The sequence below is a fragment of the Periplaneta americana genome, chromosome 16, assembly GCF_040183065.1.
Source record: "Periplaneta americana isolate PAMFEO1 chromosome 16, P.americana_PAMFEO1_priV1, whole genome shotgun sequence".
NCBI classification, from domain to species: Eukaryota; Metazoa; Arthropoda; class Insecta; order Blattodea; family Blattidae; genus Periplaneta; species Periplaneta americana.
The window spans coordinates 149,587,760-149,609,904 of record NC_091132.1 but is presented as its reverse complement, the minus strand read 5'-3'; the positions used below and the strand labels follow the sequence as shown (position 1 = coordinate 149,609,904).

General features: G+C 35.1%; 1 protein-coding gene across 4 annotated transcripts in view; it reads left to right on the top strand.

The window, feature by feature from the left end:
* Positions 1–22,145, top strand: part of LOC138691298 (pre-piRNA 3'-exonuclease trimmer-like) — a 355,843-nt gene that overhangs the window by 37,004 nt on the left and 296,694 nt on the right. For 3 of the 4 annotated variants that reach the window (XM_069813142.1, XM_069813140.1, XM_069813141.1), the window contains exon 2: positions 18,081–18,315. The exons of the other annotated variant lie outside the window; for it this stretch is intronic. In XM_069813142.1, coding sequence (XP_069669243.1) covers positions 18,081–18,315 — 235 coding nt within the window. The remainder of the gene's footprint in view (positions 1–18,080; positions 18,316–22,145) is intronic. 4 annotated transcript variants of the gene reach the window in all.

Below are 22,145 nucleotides of genomic sequence, written 5' to 3'. Positions count from 1 at the left end.
CATCTCAAACATCTGGATTTAATGTTCCTAATTATGTCAGGTGAAGAATACAATACTTGCAGTTCTGCGTTGTGTAACTTTCTCCATTCTCCTGTAACTTCATCCCGCTTAGCCCCAAATATTTTCCTAAGCACCTTATTCTCAAACACCCTTAACCTATGTTCCTCTCTCATAGTGAGAGTCCAAGTTTCACAACCATACAGAACAACCGGTAATATAATTGTTTTATAAATTCTAACTTTCATATTTTTTGACAGCAGACTGGATGATAAAAGCTTCTCAACGGAATAATAACACACATTTCCCATATTTATTCTGCGTTTAATTTCCTCTCGAATGTCATTTATATTTGTTACTGTTGCTCCAAGATGAATTTTTCAACCTCTTCGAAGGATAAATCTCCAATTTTTATATTTCCATTTCATACAATATTCTGGTCACGAGATATAATCATATACTTTGTCTTTTCGGAATTTACTTCCAAACCGATTGCTTTACTTGCTTCAAGTAAAATTTCCGTGTTTTCCATGATCGTTTGTGGATTTTCTCCTAACATATTCACGTCATCTGCATAGACAAGAAGCTGATGTAACCCATTCAATTCCAAACCCTGCCTGTTATCCTGAACTTTCCTAATGGCATATTCTAAAGCAAAGTTAAAAAGTAAAGGTGATAGTGCATCTCCCTGCTTTAGCCCGCAGTGAATTGGAAAAGCACCAAATAGAAACTGACCTATATGGACTCTGCTGTATGTTTCACTGAGACACATTTTAATTAATCCAACTAGTTTCTTGGGAATACCAAATTCAATAAGAATATCATATAATACTTCCCTCTTAACAATATATTTATAATTAAATTTAGATACCAGTTATGGATAAAATAATAGCACATGAGAGTAAACAGATTTCATATGCTCGTGAAAATTATCACCCTCGGCTTCACCTCGAACACTAAACTTTCCACTTGAGCATAAAATGTATTCTGAGAAAAGTATTTAAAATCAGCATTGTCATTTCCAACATTTCAGAACTACATACAAGTTCCGTCATTAGGGCAAAATGTTAGACCAGGGAGGTCGCACTCTTTGTTGGGCTCCTTACACCAGGCTAATCCGGATGACTGAGACAAGTTCCACGACACAGTGGAATACCCAAAAGTCTAATTCTGATTATATTCACTATGGAAACCTAAAAACTCGCATACACTTGAGCAATATTGTTAAATTCCATTTGGTTCCTACTGAAGGTATGATAAGATATTTTGTCAATGAATGACTTGAATTGGTTCACAGAACTGACACAGAAGCCTCACAATTGACACACATGATAATCAGCTGATTATTACCCCCCAAAAGTTATTCGCCAATGTATTATTAGTCTGATGAAATAGTATTTTCATGTTGTTATCTGTATGTAGTAAGGAACTATGCATTTGTTTGAACCATAAAAAAGTAAAACAGTTTATTTAGATGAAAACAATAATTTATACAATGAAAATATTTTATATTTTCTAACTGAAGATTTTACTCAACTAATACCACTCCTGTAACAACAGCAATTAATTCATTTATGTTTCAGCAGTGTTATGGTTCCGACACCTTAATTGAGGTTAATATTTTATTCGTGTTCAGAGCTTTAAATGAACCACTAATTTTATAGTTTGTAGATTAAAGATTATTTCAAAGGAGAGAGTAGCTACATTTTGTGAAAGATTGAAGAATAATTAAGTAAAACATGAAGAATGTACCTTGAAAAAAAAGAGGGAAAGAAACAGAAAGAGGGTCAAAGAACAAAGGAAACAAAGATCTTTAAAGAAAATTAAAGTTCTGATAAAAATTGTTCATAATTCTCCATATAGAGCAGGATATAAAAAGCCTCAATCATTAGGAAAAGCTACGAAGAAGTCAAAAAGAGCAATTCCATAGAGTCCACATAAACGAAGGAGAGTGATGAAATTGATTTATTAAGAATTTCCTGGTGAGGCAAAACAAATACTTTCGAAAAGAAAGAAATGAAGAAAAGCAACATAAGAGAAATAGAAAATAAAATGGAAACAATGACTGTTTTTAATGTTGAATATCCTTCAATCAAAATAAAGACATGAAAGATTTTCTCATTAAAGCCTGTTTCTAACATGCGGCATAATGCTTATATTAAATGAAGGATACACGGGAAAAACGAACAATGTCACATTTCCATTAAGAGTGAGATAATGATCTATTTCAGTATATTACTGCAAATGAAGGAAATGATGAGTGTATCCGTGGTTTTAATTCTTCTTTACCATTTTTGGTAAAATATCACTAAAGTTTGTAGTAATACAGTGAATTAGATAATGACACCACCCTTAAAGGAATTGTGACATTGTTCGTTTTTTCCGTGTACCCTTCTTTGTCAGTATGATGCCAATATGAGCTTCTGTCTTTAAGGAGTTTGTAGGTTTTTTCCCATTAGAAATGACTTGCCCAAAAGTGGAAGTGAACTTCCACAAGCTCTAACTTGTGAAAATAGTAACTGTATGCATAAGGTAAGTGAAAACTGCAGTGAGATGAAAACAGAGAAACATTTCTAGCCTATTTCAGAGAAGAGGAGTTGATTAAGCCTACTATATTAAGACAGTGAGAAAATTGTGATGCTTTTTTGTATGTCTGTGAAAGAACTGTGACAGTGAAGGAACTGGTTTCGAAACTTAATGATAATTTTAAGAGACATGTATGTGTAAAGCATGTTCACCCATCTTATTTTGAAAAGTGGAAAATGAAGCTGTAGGCTATTGCCAATAGACTTCGTTAGAAGCTACTCAATCACTTCAAAAGATAAAATTCAGCAGCCCATTTGGACCATGGGCAAATAACATTGTTCACAGCTGTTGCTTGGCTCCATAATGCGAATAGATCATTTGTGATAGTGCAATGTGGATCATAGCAAGTTTGCTGTGTGGATGTTCCTCCAAGCATTACAGTAATAACAAAATTCAGAAGACTGAAGTAGCCTATTTTCTTATGGTTCAACGAACTGTAGATGTTCAGTAGAATTTTTCAACATCAAGTCATGGGAAAAAATCAGTGAATGGTATTGGAGGGAAGGCAAAGCACAGTGTTTAGATAGCTGTGAAGAGACGACATTACTCCATAAATCATCCTGAGCAATTTTATGAATGTGCCAAAATGTTAATGTCAGTAGTGAGGGTAATTTAAGTGACTTCATGTGAAATAGAAACAAGTTACAACTGCTGAGAGAAGATGGTCTGGCATTCTTCCTATCCTAAACCAGCAAAATTTCTATCATTTTACACCAGATAGAAATAAGGGATTACTCTTTCAGACCAGTATTTCGCCACAACTCATTCTTTGTGAAAAGAAACTGCATGCCTTCAAATTAAGGTTGGCAATTTTGTTCTTGTCAAGCTGAAAAGTTTAAAGACATCACCACTAGAAAAGATATGTTATGCTGATGTACTTGATATTATCAAAGACGAGTATAGATTCAACTACAAGTCTATGCTTCCCAGTGGTAGTTCTATCTGGATTTGGCCACAATAAAGAACATTTCTTTAGGGGAAACTTCAGTAATTTTTTGTATAGTTAAAGTGCTACTGTGACCAATAATCGTGGACAATTTGTTTTTAATTAAATGTTACTTGATATTCGTATACAATGTTTATATTATACTCTTCATATGTGGCAATTTATCAATTTTATAAATCATGTATTTTTAAGTTTCTCGGTTTGTTTTGTGAGTATTCATAGTTCATTAATTTTGTAAACTATTTGTTGCATAATAATTGTAGTTTCTCAATTTTTAAAGTAGGTATTAGAAGCTTGTTAATGATATTAACTTGGGTAAATCACACAGTGTCTGAACCATAACAGCAAATGTCTGGACTGTAACAAATTTTGTAAATTCACTGTGGGTTAATTATTGAAAATTTAAGAGTGAGCATTGTTGTCAAGTTATCCTTTAACATTTATGCACAAGGAAAAAAAAAAAAAAAAAGATACATTGTAAAATAGTGACAACTCGCCGAGTTTTGCATGGTTTCAAAGTGAAATATATAGCCTTTTGTGTGAGTCTGAACCATAATAGGATAATTTGTCTTTATTTCTTGTATGCTGAATGTTGACATGAGATTTAAAATATATAAAAGACCAGTACTGTTTAAAGATTATCAGTACACATAACTTAACACTTTCAAAAATGTTTCTTAACAATAAATTTGGGGACTCTTAAAGTGTGTAAATGTTTGAACTGTAACAATGGAATGGCTGCACAACAAAGACAACAAACAAAAGGATCACAACAAAGAAAAAAAGTGGACCACGACAAGAACCATGATAAGAATCATAATGAGGCCCACGACATGGACCACGATAGTGACCAAAAGCACCAAAGCAATGATAAGGACCATGACATATGACAAGAACAGTGATAAGGACTATGACAAAGACAAGGATAATGATAAGGATCATGATAAAGACAAAAAGGAGCACTATATGAACAGAGACAAAGACAAGGACCACGAGGAGGATCACAAGATGGTCCATGATATGGTCATGGCAGAGACCACAAAAGGACCATGATAGGGATCTATACCATGATAAGAACAGTGACAGAGGTAACAAATACCACAATGAGGACTATGACAATTGCAACCAGAAGATCGATAAGGGCCATGACAAAGAGACTAAGGACCACTTTTAAGACAAAGACAAGGATCACGATAAGGACTATAATATGGATCATGATAGGCATCTCAGTAAGGAGCACTATAAGGACTGCCACAGATAGAAAGATCAATGATAAGGACCACAACAAATAACGAAACAAAATCATAGACCAAGGTGAGGATCACGACATTGGCCTAGACAAGCAACACTGTAATGATCACGACAAGAATTACGACAATGACTACAATTAGGACCACGATTAAATTCACGACAAGCATCAAGGCCACGATAAGGACCATGACAAAGTTAAGGACCACAATAAATGACCACAGCAAAGACAACAAGAATTACAATAATAACAAAAATATGTAGGACCACAAAAAGGACCATGACAATGATCACGATAACGACATGTACTATTTTAGGGACCAAGATCACGATAAGGACAATGACAAGGACAACAGTACCACTATAAAGACCATGACAAAAACAAGAAAAATTATATGTACCATTACAGTAACAAGGACTGGGACAAAGACAACGATCACGATAAAGAACATGACATAGACAACGAGGATTCCAATAAGGATCTCCATAAAGACAAGAAGGATCACAACAAAGAAAATGACAATAACAAGAAGGACCACTATGAGGACAATCGCTGTAGACAAAGACAGATGATGAGGACCATGAAAAGATCACAATAAGGATCACATTAAGGACCATGAGGAGGACCGCAACAAATGACAAAACAAAAACAAGGACCACAATAAGAAACACGACAAAGATAACGACCATTATGATGACGATGAAAGATGACAAGAACCACCATTAGGATTACCTATGACATATAATAACGATGTGGATCACTATAAGAATAGCTACAAACAGCAAGGTCATAATGATCATGAGAGATAACAACGACCGTGATAAGAACTATGACATAAACAAGGATCACAATAAAGAGGATGACAAAAACGACAAGACTACTCTAAGGATCGGGACAAAGACAAGGGTCACATCAAGCAATAGGATGTCTATCACAAGGAGATCCATCTCATGGACTATGATAAGGATCACGACTAGGACTACGAAATGACCACAATAAGAATATTGATAAGGACCATGTTAAGGACAAGAAGGCGAGGACAAAAAAAGGATCACAAGGAACATGACAAAGAGACAATTAGGACCATGGCAAAGACAACAAAGAAAACAATAAAGGATCATGTAAGAGAGAAGGACAACTGTCATGACCACGGCCTGGACAAAGACCAGGACCACGACATTGACCACGATAAGCTTTATGACAAGGATCACAATGAGGACCACGACATGAGACACAAAAAGACCACGATAATGACCATGATAAGAACCACGACAAAGACTAAAAAGGGCAATGATAAGGACCACAACAAATGCCGATAAGGATCACGACATGGAGCACAGCAAGCACCCCATAAAAATTCACGATAGAAATGACATACATCATGATAAGGGTCAAGACAAGGATCACAATGACTATGAAAGACCGTGATAAGCGTAGAAATCACGATAAGGGCAGTGGCAGAGAAAACATTACTGCTATAAGGACTGGGAGAAACTTGGATCAGGACAAAAACAAGAGTCACGATAAAGAACATGACAAAGACAAAAAGCATCACAACAAGGACACTATAAGGACCATGACTAGGACAAAGACCACAAGGATCACAACATGTACAATGATTAAGATCACAGTAAGGAGCGCGAAAGAACCATGAGAAAGAGTGCACCAAATGACAAATGAAAGACAAGGAAAACAATGAGGACCAAGATAAAGATTAAGACATGGGCCACCTATGAAAATGACAGCAAAGACCACGAGAAAGATAAAACAACCATAATGAGGATTACGACAAAGATGACAGGGACCACAATTAGAATCACCACTTAGACCACAAGAATGAGTATGAGGATGGCAATTACAATCGCAACAAGCACGAGGGCTACAATAAGGACCATGACAAAGACCACGAGGACTGTGGTAAGTAGGGAGCGGATTTTTATGAGCTAAAAAATTTAAATATATTTATTTTTTATGTGCTAAAAAGTACAAAAATATTTGCTAAAAATAAAAAAAATATATATATATATATATATATATATATATATATATATTTAAATATGACAAAAATACCTTACTTAGCTTGGAAAAAAAAAATGTTACTAGGTACTCACCAACCACACTTGAGTGCTAGTAATTGGCCGAGAATTGCAGTGAACAACAAAGGTCGACTCCAAATTCTCCATCACAAATGCATGCCGATTATCTCTGAGCAACAATTTATACTGTGAAAACAATCTTTCCACATCAGAGGACGTCAGACATGCATATTTAAAGAGAGGAATGTCACAAACACAAACACCGTCAATTTCACCTACAGGCACATCCTCCAATACTTGAGCAACTTTACACATTTTTTTATATCCACTGTTTTTCCCAAACACATTCTGGAATTTGTCCCTTAGTACTTGTACTTCTGAACCTGGTAGCGAGTCTAGTTTAATTTTCACGGCACACACCTCCCACAACAGATTTTTGGATGTTTCTTGTTTTTTTTATGGAGTCACGCAAAAAGCTTAGATTTGCTAATAGGAAAGTCAAATCGTTTTTTAAACAACCATCTTTCAGTATATCTTGAAAAATATTGATTGATGAAGCCCGATAACAGGGACTCACAACAAGACGTATTGCCTTACTTGATGGACATGAGCGAGAGCGAGAGATTTGTTTAAATTAAATAATGTTCATACCCGAGCTCTTATCTGTTGTGTTTCACAAACAAAGCATGGAATGAAATCATCTTCAGCAACAATAAACATTCCTAATTATGTGTTGCAAAATCTCTCCTCCTTGTCCATGTTAATTTATTCTCTAATAATAACACTGATATGCTGTCTAGCAGTTCTCAGACCTTGAGGCGATACTGTTACAAAAATGGATCACGGATACACCACACAGTGCTTAGAAACACGAAGCAACCAAGAATTCTTAAAAAGATAACATGCTTCTGAGTGACATAATTGATTTAGTTTTTAAGGGCCGTATTCATAGATATTTTTAGCGCGGGCTTTCGGTGGATTATCAGTGTTTTTCGTATTCATAAACCAGTGTTAGTGATAGGATATGATTTGAATTCTGTACTAGTAACCAGTGGATAGCCGGGGCTAGCTTAGTACGCTCGCAGCGCGTGCTGCGAAATGTCTATGAATACCACCCAAAATGTTTAGACGTTCTTGTAAAAATTATTTAAGTAGAAAAACTCCAAGATTTATGTTTATAATAGATTTCCTGAAAATATGTATTTACATAATTTTTTGTGAAAATATGTGTTTTTATGTGAAATAAAATTCGGGTTTTAAACTTGAAACTTCATGTTCGGAATTTTTAACTTTGTTAATTGTGTTTTATCACACGCAAAAATAATATTTAATTACGTAGGAATCTGCTCCTTAGTGATAAGGACGACTACAAAGACAAGGAACACGATAAGGAGGATGACAAAGAAAAGGATCACTAATAGAATCAGGACAAGGACCAAGATAAGGAAAGGGCGCAAATAACAGAATAGCCGACGTGCCCTTTTTAAACCTCACTAATTAACTAACCAAGATAAGGATCATGACTAGGACCACGAAAGGACCAGGAAAAGGATAATGATAAATACTACAATACGGACCATGATGAAGACAACAAGGATAACGATAAGGATCATTACAATGACAACAAGGACCAGGGCAAAGACAGCAAGGATCACAAGGAACATGACAGAGACAGCAAGGACAATGATAAGAACCACGACAAAGAAAGCAATCATGATAAGAACCACGATGAAGATAACGATCACCATAAGAGCCTTGAAGAAGACAAGGACGACTGTAACGACTATCGTCCTGAGTCCTGAGACATTTGTTGTTTTATTTTTAAAGTTCAGAGTACTTCTGCACTTCAAAAGAAAGTCACTGACATGAGGAAAAATGCTGAAAAAATTCTGCAGAATACAGTTAGGGCATATGAAGGTAGGCTATATTATACTATAGTACTTCGGGTCCCTTTACATCTTACATCATAATCATGTATGAAGTATGGTGTAATATACTATATTCTCAGGACTTACGAGGCTGTGAGAAGAACAAAGACAAGGACCACGCCCTGGACAAAACAAGGACTACAATATGGACCAGGTAAGCATCACGACAAGGACCATGACATGGACTACAATAATGACCACGACTAAAAACACAATAAGGGCCATGACAAAGACAGAGACAAGGAAAATGACAATGACCATGATAAGGCTATGATGAGGATCATGATAAGGACCACGACAAAGATAACAGTGATCGCGATAAGGACCATGACAGGCACAGACCACAAGAGACACAAGGATCATGACAAAGACAACAAGGACCAGAGCAATGTCAAGTCCAATGACAGCATCATGATAAGGACCAAGCCATGAACCATGACAAGCACTATTGTTCTTGTACTCCTTGTTATGGGATTTTCGTGGTCCTTGTCATGATCCCTGTTTTGGTCCTTATGACCCTTATCATGATCCCTATCTTGATCCTTATGATCATTATTGTGGTCCTTGTTGTTTTGTCTAGGTTCTTATCGTGGTCCTTGCTTACTTTATCAAATATCTTAATATGGTAATTGTGGATATTGCCTTTGTTGTGATACTTATTCTGTTCCTTTTTGTAGTCCTGATTGTGATCCTAGTTGTATTTGCTGTTACTTATGATTCTTTTGCCTTTGTCATGGTCCCTATTGTAGCCGTGGTCTTTGTCGTGATCCTTATCATGATCCTACTCGTGATACATGTTATGGTCCTTATCTATATCCATGTTGTGATTCTTATTGTCCATGTTGTCACTCTTATCATGGTCATTGTTGTCATCATGGTCATTGTATTTGCTATGGTACCTGTGGTCCTTGTTGCCTTTGTCATTGTTCTTACCGTGGCTGTGATCCTTAGCATGGTCCTTGTCACTGTCCTTGTCCTTGTCCTAGTTATAGTTATCATGGTCATTTTTGTTGTGGTTCGTATTGTCTTTGTCATTACAAAATACGGGGTGTACACAAAAGAATATTGGAATTCCAAGTTCTTTGTGTGGATATGTAAGCAACAATAGACATTTGTATCCCACATTTGTAATGAAAGAGCAGCTGTGAAATTTTTTAATTCTATGTGCAAAAAGTTGTTACCCTACCCTATCTCATGGCTTTACAACTGTTAAAGATCACGATTACTTTTGAGCTGCAGGATGCATTACAGAACATCACTTGACTGCAAGATGGTGCACCCCCTCGTTTTCTTAATGCAGTGCGGGAATGGCTGAAGGAAGTTTTTACCCACCGCTGGATTGGTCATCTTGATCAGAACATGGCTCTACTCAGGTGGCCTTCAAAGTCCTCCAATTTAACCTCATGTGGCTTCTGTCTCTGGGGGTGTCAGAGATCACATTATGTGCACCACTTTCTGTCGCACTACCTGGTTTGGGATGCAGGATTGTTCCAGTTGCTGCAGCTATTGCAACAGACATACTGATCAGAGTGTAGGAAGAACTCGATACTGGTTGGATGTGTGCTGTGTAACAAGGGATGCCACATTGAGAATTTATAGTGTGTGTTGTGAAATCTCACCCTATGGATGGTTTATTATTTTATAACACAGAAGAAAGAAATTATACAACTGTAAAACTCTGATATTCATTTATGTACACCCAGTATTATTGTGGCTTGTGTTTTTATGTGAAATAAAATTTAAAATATATACCCAGGTGACCTTTTTCAAAACTGAAACACAATTACAAGTTTCTATTACAATGCAAATAAAATATTTTATTACCTAAGAATTCGACCTCTAATAATGATAAATAGGGAGCGGATTTTTATGTGCTAAATAATTTAAATATGTTTATTTTTATGTGCTAAAAAGTACGAAAATATTTGCTAAAAATAAAAAAAATAAATATTTTTTTAAATATGACAAAAATTCCTTACTTAGCTTGGAAAAAAAAAATGTTACTAGGTACTCACCAACCACACTTGAGTGCTAGTAATTGGCCGAGAATTGCAGTGAACAACAAAGGTCGACTCCAAATTCTCCATCACAAATGCATGCCGATTATCTGTGAAAATGATCTTTCCACATCACAGGACCTCAGATGTGCCTATTTAAAGAGAGGAATGTCACAAACACAAACACCGTCAATTTCACCTACAGGCACATCCTCCAATACATGAGCAACTTTACACATTTTTTATATCCACTGTTTTTCCCAAACACATTCTGGAATTTGTTCCTTAGCACTTGTACTTCTGAACCTGGTAGCGAGTCTAGTTTAATTTTCACGGCACACACCTCCCACAAAAGTTTTTGGATGTTTCTTGTTTTTTTTATGGAGTCACGCAAAAAGCTTAGATTTGCTAATAGGAAAGTCAAATCGTTTTTTAAACAACCATCTTTCACTATATCTTGAAGGATATCGATTGACGAAGCCCGATAACAGGGACTCACAACAAGACGTATTGCCTTACTTGATGGACATGAGCGAGAGTGAGAGATTTGTTTAAATTAAATAATGTTCATACCCGAGCTCTTATCTGTTGTGTTTCACAAACAAAGCATGAAATGAAATCATCTTCAGCAACAGTAAACATTCCTAATTATGTGTTGCAAAATCTCTCCTCCTTGTCCATGTTAATTTATTCTCTAATAATAACACTGATATGCTGCCTAGCAGTTCTCAGACCTTGAGGCAATACTATTACAAAAATGAATCACGGATACACCACACAGCGCTTAGAAACACGAAGCAACCAAGAATTCTTAAAAAGATAACATGCTTCTGAGTGACATAATTGATTTAGTTTTTAAGGGCTGTATTCATAGACATTTTTAGCGCGGGCTTTCTGTGGATTATCAGCGTTTTTCGTATTCATAAACCAGTGTTAGTGATAGGATATGATTTGAATTCTGTACTAGTAACCAGTGGATAGCCTGGGCTAGCTTAGTACGCTCGTAGCGTGTGCTGCGAAATGTATATGAATACCACCCAAAATGTTTAAAAATTCTTGTAAAAAATTTTTTAAGTAGAAAAACTCCAAGATTAATGTGTTTATAATAGATTTCCTGAAAATATGTATTTACATAATTTTTTGTGAAAATATGTGTTTTTATGTGAAATAAAATTCGGGTTTTAAACTTGAAACTTCATGTTCGGAATTTTTAACTTTGTTAATTGTGTTTTATCACACGCAAAAATAATATTTAATTACGTAGGAATCCGCTCCTTAATGATAAAGTATGTGGCAAGTTCATGAAACCAATTTTTCTATATTCATCATAATAATATCAAAATATTATAATCTTTCTGCATTTTAAAAACAATGCAGGTTTTTCATCATCAACACACCTAATTTTGTAACATAATGGTACATACTAGTGTCCTGCAATGTTCGAATATGAGAGAGGCAACCAGGGCATGACAAACTTCGTCTTATATTTCATATGAAAAATTAATCGCAAGATCCGTCCTGAAATCCTTAAGTGTTTAAAACATGAAGGGGTGGGAATGGAGGACAGTGAATATTTTTATAACAAGGTGGATAAAGCACAATAGACCTTCTTATGCAGAGTAAACATCGGTGAATATCAAACTTCACCATACTTGACGAACCTGAACCGAACTTAACACCTGTAATGCATGACGCTAGTACATAATTTACTATATTATTCAAGTTTCATATAATTCAGGTAAACAAAATTAGTACTGATATAAAGGAAAACTCACAGATTTTTTTCAAATACATTACAAATGTTCAATATTTGCTTCACACATAATCAATGTTATTGCAAGCAGTGGTACAAAAACATAATTCTTGATGAAATCTCACAAGAAGAAATCATATGGGGTGAAATCTGGGAAACATGATAGCCAACACATCAGTTCCTGATCCCCTGCAGCTGCAGGGCCAGTCCATTTTTGTGGCAATCGATCATTGAAATGAAGGAGGGTACAGTCCTGTTAAAAGATGAAATCAGCACTGTTTTCTTCCAGCTCAGAAAGAAACAATTATTGTAGCATATCTCGTTATGCAGCTTCTGTCATAATGATTTCACTGGAGAAGAAAGGCCTGTAAATCTTTCGATAAGAAATTGCACAGAAGACTATGAGCTTTGGGAATCATGTTCATGTTCCAAGAATGCATGTGGTCTATCAGTATCCGAAATATATATGCCATGTCTGTTCATTTTTCCTGAAATGTGGAATTTTCCTTCATTATTAAAAACAGACTTTTCAGGGAAACTATCTTTCATTAGCCCAAGAAGATTGGCACAGAAAGATGCTTGTAGGTGGAAGTCAGTGTTCTTTATAACGTGAAGCAACTGCAGATGTTAGGATCTCATTTGCAAATGTTTTTGCAGAACTCGCCATGCAGTTTTCTGTGGGATTCCGAATTCTTGACGTTTCAAGTAAGTAGAATTTTGAGAACTCCTTACAGAACTTGTATGGACACTCTCCACTGCTTCTTCCCCTTTCAACTGTCATCCAGTCGAGTTTTATCTTGCAAATGTAGTCTGTGTCTTGAAATTGTACATACAACTTCTGAGGGTGGATCTATCCCAAATTGTCCGAAAATGCTGCTGAACACAGTTTTGTTTATATAAAATCAGGGACACAGAACACTGTCCATTCATTACTATTTTCCTTAGTTGTCCTGTCTTGATGGATGACAATGAAATTTATGTGGGGAAATTAAACTTTGAGAGTTCATCTTGCAAAGGATACATCTCAACAATATATAATGAGTAGAATTTGAATACAAAGTTAATGAAATCGGGAACATTATTTTGACTTGCTCTGTATTTGCTCGTTGAATGTAATTATCATTTCATTGAAAGTTGAATTAATAGATTGATTGAAAGTCAGAAATGATAAATTCATTACCATCTATATTGTATAAGAATAGAAATTTAATAACTATTATACTATAACTAGTTTTCATCTGAAAAAGAAAATAGGAAAGCATAATCTTTGAATGTAGGCTTTCACAGCCGGCGTCATTGGGATCGGTGTTATCCGGGCTAAAGGGCTATGGTCTTGTTACTATATGTTTCGTCTATACTCTGGCAGACAACATCAGTGGTGTAGCACAAAGATCTCCTTAGGGTGCTGGGAATGACTGGGACTGGGACTGGTTGCATTACAGTATTTAAAGTCTGGATGGATCATGGCTTGGTGTTGTTGCCGCAGTCCGCACTGGTGGTTGAAATGTTTTGATTGGCTACTGTCATGTTCAGCTGTTGGATGCATGTATTTCTCAGGGCCAGATACCATACTTGGTTGACTTTAAGGCTTTCTTCCTTTCGATTGAAGTTGGTCTTCTGCTTATAGATTTCAATGGCCTCATGATGTAATCTGGTGTAGTGGTATGCCTTCTATGCCAGATTACATCGTGAGGCCACTGAAATCTATAAGCACAAGAACAACTTCAATCGAAAGGAAGAAGGCCTTAAAGTCAACCAAGCATGGTACTTGGCCCTGAGAAATACACACATCCAACAGCTGAACATGATGGTAGCCAATCAAAACACTTCGATCACCGGTGCAGACTGCAGCGACAACGCCAAGGCACGATCCATCCAGACCTTAAATACCTAATGCAACCAGTCATTCCCAGCACTCTAAGGAGATCTTTGCGCTGCTGTGTGCCACACCACTGATGTCTGCCAGAGTAGTAAACGAAACATATGGTAACAAGAATTCCAACAGACCACAGCCCTTTATCCCGGATAACACCAATGCCAATAGGAAAAGTAGTTGAAGTTTTGTAAGATCATAGCTTTGTAACCAATTCTGGAAGTTGTGTAGATTTTAGTCTAAGGGTGGGTGGCTAGAGAAAAAGTGTGTATAAAAATATAAGTCAAAGATTGTACAGAAATGGATAAAATAAGAATTAATCATACAAAAGAGTTTGCAAATATTTCCCTTAAAAATAAAAAAGAAGAAGTGGTTAAAGCACCTGAATAAAATGAGCAATGTAAAACTACCGAAACAAGTTATCTTATATATTAATAAGAATGAGATATGTTAGTTTTCATGTCAGAGATGATGAGTTGATGTTACAGTAGATTCTCCTAACCTTTGAAATAGTTACTATAGTGGTTTTATGATAATAGTTACTATAGTGTTTCTGATTACAACAGTGATAACATTTGTTAAAATTAACATTATGTCTCTAAGACACTTCAACAATGAAAGTACACTTGCATAATTATGTAAAATTCATCTCATCATATGTAAATAATAGTGAACAAATATACATTATGTCTCTATTGTAACTTAAATTTCGATGTTTCATCTTTCAAGAAATTGTGTTACAGTGAAATTTGAAGTTATTCTGTAAAATGACTGTTTCATCAGATGGTCGCTTAATTGATGTTAAGGTGTTCAGTGAATCAGCATGAAAATTCTGAATTTGAATGACATTTTAGTACTCTATGAGTACAACAATCTTGCATAGTAATCGATTCTATATTGATAAGACCAAATATGCTTACAACTATAGTACAATATTACATTCACTCATTTTGCAATTCACATTGTGAAGTTCGTTTTATGGACATTGTATGATAGAGAAGTCTTTAAATGTTAACTGTTTTAGATTTTTATATTTTCTTTTCACTGCACAGTTCTCTGAAGTGTCCAACAATTCACTCCATGATTCCATTTCATTCATTTTAAAGTCAATTGTTTCACACTGAGATTTTATGTTTTGGAGAGCATGAATGCCCTAATTAAGACCAAATCTTTTGTGTCATCAGCTTTTTTTTTTTTTGGTATCGCTTCCATCTTCCATCTTTCTTAGGTATAGGGATGCCTACGAAAGATTGTGAGGAATTCTATCTGTATAATATTTGTCTCCTTCCACATTTTAATATTTCTGCAATTTTTGTCAAAGATGTTCCTGTCTCATTTTTTTTAATCACTTTTTGTCTCATCTCTAAATTTATCACCACTGTAGATTTATTATTAAACATGATTACTCTCTCAAACTAACTTCACAGTTCCTCTGAATGTACTGAATGAAGGGAAGAAAAATTTCGTAAAACATTGGTCCAGACGAAGAAAGATAGAAAGAGGAGGGGAAAAAATCAACACAGTACAGTAGAATGGTTAATTCACCTAAAATGTACTGTAACATTTTCGATAGAAAAAGTCGGTATTTCATTTCTTTGAAAACTACAGTATAACCCTGTTAATGTGCTCGTCATGGGACTGTGGCCTTCCAAGTGTAATGAATGGGATGGTGATATAGACAGGAAATGATTTATGAAATTAGGAAAACAACTTAGACACCACTTCATAGGAAACATACAGTATTTTATTATGCATTAATTACATTGCAAAATGCAAATCGGAACTCATTTAATATGAAAAAATCTTTGATTGTTGTTTACCATGTGTTTGTAATGAATGATAACATTTTCTATGCAGTTCAAGGAACTACAAATAACTTCGCTTGATACACCGCTACGATTAGAAGCAACACTAATGTATTTCTGAAGCACATTTACTGCTCCAAGGGCTTCGTTTGGTGTAGGACATTTTCCTCTGCAGATTCAATTTTCTCATCATTATCATTTTGGATGGTAGTGGCAGCATGATCCACAATCATATTGATAACACCGCAGATTTCTGAGGTTACTAGGTTATTGTCAACTGACAATCCTCCATGTTATCTTCCCGCAACTTCTGTATAGGAGCCTAATCCTCATCGTCATCCATTTCACAGGTTGTTATGACATTACACTTTACAGAATTCAAAGAATGACTAAATTTTACAGAAATGACAGGCATGTATTGAAAGGGAGACTTTGAGTGTTAAAATCCTTTTGTACAAATGAAAGTACCAGTAAGTGCAACTTCTGACAGTGCCCACCGGAGAGTTTTTTCTGGTAGAAGGTGAAATTTCTTTCTTGCACTTGTGTGCAATGACCCCTCAGTACAGTCACAGCAACATATTTTTTCACAGTGCTTTTAAAACATTATATACAGTATGTCTCAATTTATACGGAATTTTTTGCTCATTTCTGATTCAACAAAAGCAGTACAAGCGGGATTTGGAAGTGTTACAAGAGGGTAAAATTGTTGTTGTTTTCTAATGCCAGGTGTTTGACAATAAAGTCATTTGACCTCTTGCACTCCAATATTTTTCAAAGATATTATCATGACCATCCACTGAAGCACAGATTTTGAGGTGTTCCGAATCCATTTCTTGGTTTCAGTTGCACAATGGGCAGTTAGGGGACTGATATATTCCAATTCTATGCAGGTGTTTGGCCAAACAATCATGGTCTGTTGCCAATCTAAATGTAGCTACAGACGATTTTCGTGGTAAATCGGGAATTAACTGTGGATTTTGATGCAGAGAGTTCCATTTTTTCCCTTGAGATTGTGTTATCAAATTTTGTTTGTTGAAGTCTAAGTATGTAGATTTAATAAATCTTTTCACAGAGTAATACGTAGATTTAGTAACAGGTCTGTAAGTAGCAGTGCTGCCCTTCTTTGCTAAAGCATCCACATTCTCGTTTCCCAAGATTCCACAATGGGATGGTATCCATATGAATACAATTCTTTTATTGAGTGATATTAATTGAGAGAGCATTTTAGTTATTTCTGCTGTTTGAGATGAAGGTGTGTGTTTAGAGACTATTGATAGAATAGCTGCTTTGGAGTCTGACAATATAACTGCATTTTTAAATTTATTGTTGTGGCATAGAAGTTTCCTGAGACTTTCACTTATTGCAATGATTTCTCCATCAAAATTGTACAAGACTAATGTCCAGGGACCATATAAAAAGAGTGAATGTATGGAATAGTGTTATGAGTGGGAACCTATTAATTAAGTTTTACTGTAGTAAGAATTTACATTTGCACAAGGTCAGAGTGGAAAGTGACAAAAAAGGCCATAAACAATACCAACTAGTCTGAACAAATGGAGGGTGTAAGTTAGCTATTGTCTTTGTGATATTGCATCCTACAGTATTCTCTAACCATCGAAAAAATAGGTCATACAGTATCAATGAAAAGATTTTATGTTTGACAGTGACCATTAGAATCAGGTTCCAATCCAAATAGAATGTGGTCACTTGCCAGTACATGAGGTAGTCACTAAATAAAGAGAAAATTTGGATTATGCTTATGGAAAATTCAGTTGATTCCAGAGAAAATTGACCTTTCAGCCAGGTGGCTATTTAACTGAAGTGACCACAAAGTCATGTTTCATTGTATTTACCTTCCTGTTGCATATACGTAAAGAAACTTGTTTTAATTATTGTCTTATTCTTTTTAGCCTGTTTGACACTGGAAATGAACGGTATAAAAAGTTACGCTTAAGTATAGAGCAGTTTCTTGTTATGGAAGTTGGCATAACCACTTTCAGATGTATTGAAGATGAATACAAGTTTGAAGCCAACAGATACACTTTCTATATATTTCCAAGATCATTTGCATCTGTGGATAATAAATTTATGTGCCAAGCATCTTCCTTGGAATTTCTGTGTCAAAATAATTTTGACTTTAACAAGGTAAAAGATTTTTTAATTTTTTTTAATTTGAAGTACGAGGGTTGTTTGAAAAGTTCATAGCCTGACAGAAATTAAACTAGGATTATTCTAAAACAACCTTTATTTCAATTCATCCTGAGATTTATGCACTTCATCCACCAATGCTGCAATGCTACTATGCTCTTATTGTACGAGATCTGCAAAAAAGCCATCTGCTGGAATAACCTCTTCATTTGACGAAACTTTCTTCCCAGCTAAGTGAATTTTGAGCTTTGAGGAAAGAAAGAAGTCTGAGGATACAAGATCTGATGAGTACGAGGGGTGTGGCAACAATTCAAACTGTAGTTTTTGTAGTTTAGTAACTGTGATTGCAGACTGTGAGCAGGTGCATTGTCGTGATGAAATTGGCCATACCTGGCCTCTTCTCGCGAATTTTCTCTTTCACTTGCTGCAGAAGATTTAAATAATATTCTACGATTATTGTTCTTCCCTTTGCTAAATAGTCAATCATGATAATCCCCTTAGAATTCCAGAACATGGATGCCATGACTTTCTCAGCCAATTGAATAGCTTTTGCTTTCTCCAGAAGTGGAGAAACACTGTGCTTCTATTGTTTCGATTGCTGTTTTGTCTCTGGTATGTAGTAGTGGGTCCAGGCTTCATCAATGGTCACAAACCACCTAAAAAAATCAGGTGTATTTTATCCATATTTTCCAATGTGTTCAGCACACTAATTTCAAAATTAAATTACACAAAATGTATTTAACATAAAGTTATGATTTTTCGTGTTTGAACTAATATAAAATGGTCGCAAACAGTGACAGCATTGTTGACACGTTTTCAATGCCATCTGTATGTCAGGTCACGAACTTTTCAGACACACCTCATAGATATATTAAATGTAGACTAGCCAGAAGTGGTGGATGGACAGTGGGAAGTAGTTCTACATTTGTGCCTCTCTCTCTTTTTTCATCTTATCACCAATGAAATCTATATCTCACCTGACCATTAGCATATGTTGTTGCCATAAAGGAATTTCTCAACAGACAGCCACATGGACAGGGTCATTTACATTACTTTCTGAAGCAGAAGTGTGCTCTGTAATTCTCTGATGTAGCAACAAATGACCAAATCACGATGATGCCTAGAACACAATCCATATATAGCCTTATTAGTTTGTGTGGGAATCAGAGGCATGGGAAGAGATCCCTTCGTCTGCCACTTTTGTGTAGCCCTGCAATAAATGTGGATATTGTTATTGTTTACCAAACATATACTATGTAAGGCTATATGGGTCATTATAAGAAAATACATGAATGTGGTAACAGAAAGGAAAAATGTATGACATGTATGGAAAATGCAATTTTAATATTCTAAATTAAAGCTACATACATATAAATGGCAGGAAGAATAATGGTCACGCTGATTTAAAAAAAGAAAATCTAAGTTATTTTTCAATTACAAAACAAATGTGCATGTTGCGTCAATGATATTGTCTGTTGCACCAATGTTACTCCCTGTTGCACCAGTGACTGATGTTGAATTAATTACTTTCAATGTTATTGACGAAAATAATAATACTTTACCAGATGACTTATGTACAGTATATCTCATCATCATCATCATAATTATATTGGTATATGCACATGGCTTAAATTATAGGAACATGAAAGAAAGAAACAGTTTTCTTAGAGATGGATTCATGGGCTATCAGCCGAGTTAAAGTTGTAGCTTTCGGCTACTGACTCTGTAGCCATCTTCAGGGAACTGATGATGCTGTTTTCATAGAATCCTCCTTCACAGTGTTTTACCGAAATTCCAGAGTAAAACAAAAATATTTTGTCCAGAACTAGATGAGAAAAATACAGAAAAATATTGAAAGTATTTAGAGTATTTAAAAGTTACATTACTGTGAAGCAATAGCCAGCAAAGACTGAGGAATCTCTGTATGAGCAGATTGGAGTCTGTTTGGTTCTGGCATTAAGGAAACCACATCACTAGGATCACATCAGATCAACTTTTTTTTGGTCAAAAGAATTTGTTCTCGTTCAAGTAGCCTCGAGAATCATGCATGCAGTTAACTACAATGTGCAGTTCATCAATATCTTGTACCTTTCCAGGGTAATAATTGTCCACTTGTCAATGAGTGCATTAATTAAACCTTCAATTGATTCGAGGAGTCCACTTTCTACCTGCTCAGAACTGTGAGGTATTTTAGTATGACAAGCAAATACAACATCTTTCAAAATACAACATCTTTCATTTGAAAATAAGAATATGTTTGCTGACATCTATAACAATTAAGTTCTTTATATTGAATAGCAAATTTCTGGACACTGACAATTCGATAAATCTTCATTGTTTGTGGAATTGATGCAAGACTTGGAACATCAGCAAAAGCACTGTTGATGGTCTGGTCAGGTATGAAAAAAAGTTTGATGCTTGTACGTTTACTTAGTTCTTTATACAATGTTTTAGCTGTCGTAATATCTGTGTATCAACTGCTCTTTTTATTGTGCTACCAATACCATCAGGAGCTCCAGTCATACCCTGCCTCTCAGAAATTCCGGAAAACTTTGTTAAACCCTTTGTATTGTATTGTATTGTATTTATTAACATTCCATGGTATTCATACATTGCTTTACAGCTAGAATATGGAACAAGTAAAAAAACTTAATACTATTATAAAGTCTTAATTTATAGTCACAGTCTAGATGAAATATATATACAGACGAGATTTACAATATAGTCTACTAGTACAACACATAGTTTTAGTATCAATTTCATGAAGTGTTATTGAATGTCATGAATTCACCTACAGAATAGAAGGCGTGAGAAATTAGGTACTTCTTTAATTTGGCCCTAAATAATCCTGTGTTTTGAGTTTCATTTTTTATATTGATAGGGAGGCTATTAAAAATTTTTACTGCCATATAATGCACTCCTTTTTGATACCACGATAGACTTGCCGATGGAGTATGAAAGTCATTTTTTTGACGTGTATTTATGCTATGAACTGTTGAATTAGTTACAACGTTTCCACGATTACATACGAGGAAGACTATTAATGAAAAGATATATTGACAAGCCATGGGCATTATGTGTAGTTTTTTTTAAATAGTCCTACAAGATTCCCTAGATTTGGCACCTACTATTATTCTAATTACTCTTTTTTGTAATAGAAATATACTGTTACTATCTGTGGAATTTCCCCAGAATATTATTCCAAAACTCATTACCGAGTGGAAGTATGCAAAGTATATTGTTTTTAAGGTATTGATATTTACATCTTTTGCATAGATCTAATAGCAAAACAAGCTGAATTTAGTTTGGAGGGTAATTTCTTTAATATGATTTTTCCAATTTAACACATTATCGATTTTTAAGCCAAGAAATTTGGTTATTGTTGTTTCTAATAGGGATCTGTTGTTAATTATTGTGCTAGAAATTTGCGAGGTTGAATTTGCACAGGATTTAAATTGAATTATGTTAGTTTTGTTACAATTTAATACCAATTTATTGACTGAGAACCAGTCACATATTTTGAAGAGAATTTCCTCTGTTGAAGATTGGAATGTGTTGGAGTTATTGGCTCTAATTACTATACTTGTGTCACCTGCAAATAATATGGGATGACCTACATCTTTTATTAGGGGAGCAAGATCATTTATAAATACTAGAAAAAGTAGGGGACCTAATATTGATCCTTGAGGAATTCCATTATTAATAGTTCCCCATGTCGATGCAGATTTCATAGTTGTATTGATTTCAACTTTCTGTTTCCTGTCTGTGAGATATGAGTGAAACCATTGGTGTGCAAAACCTTTAATTCCATAATAATCTAATTTATC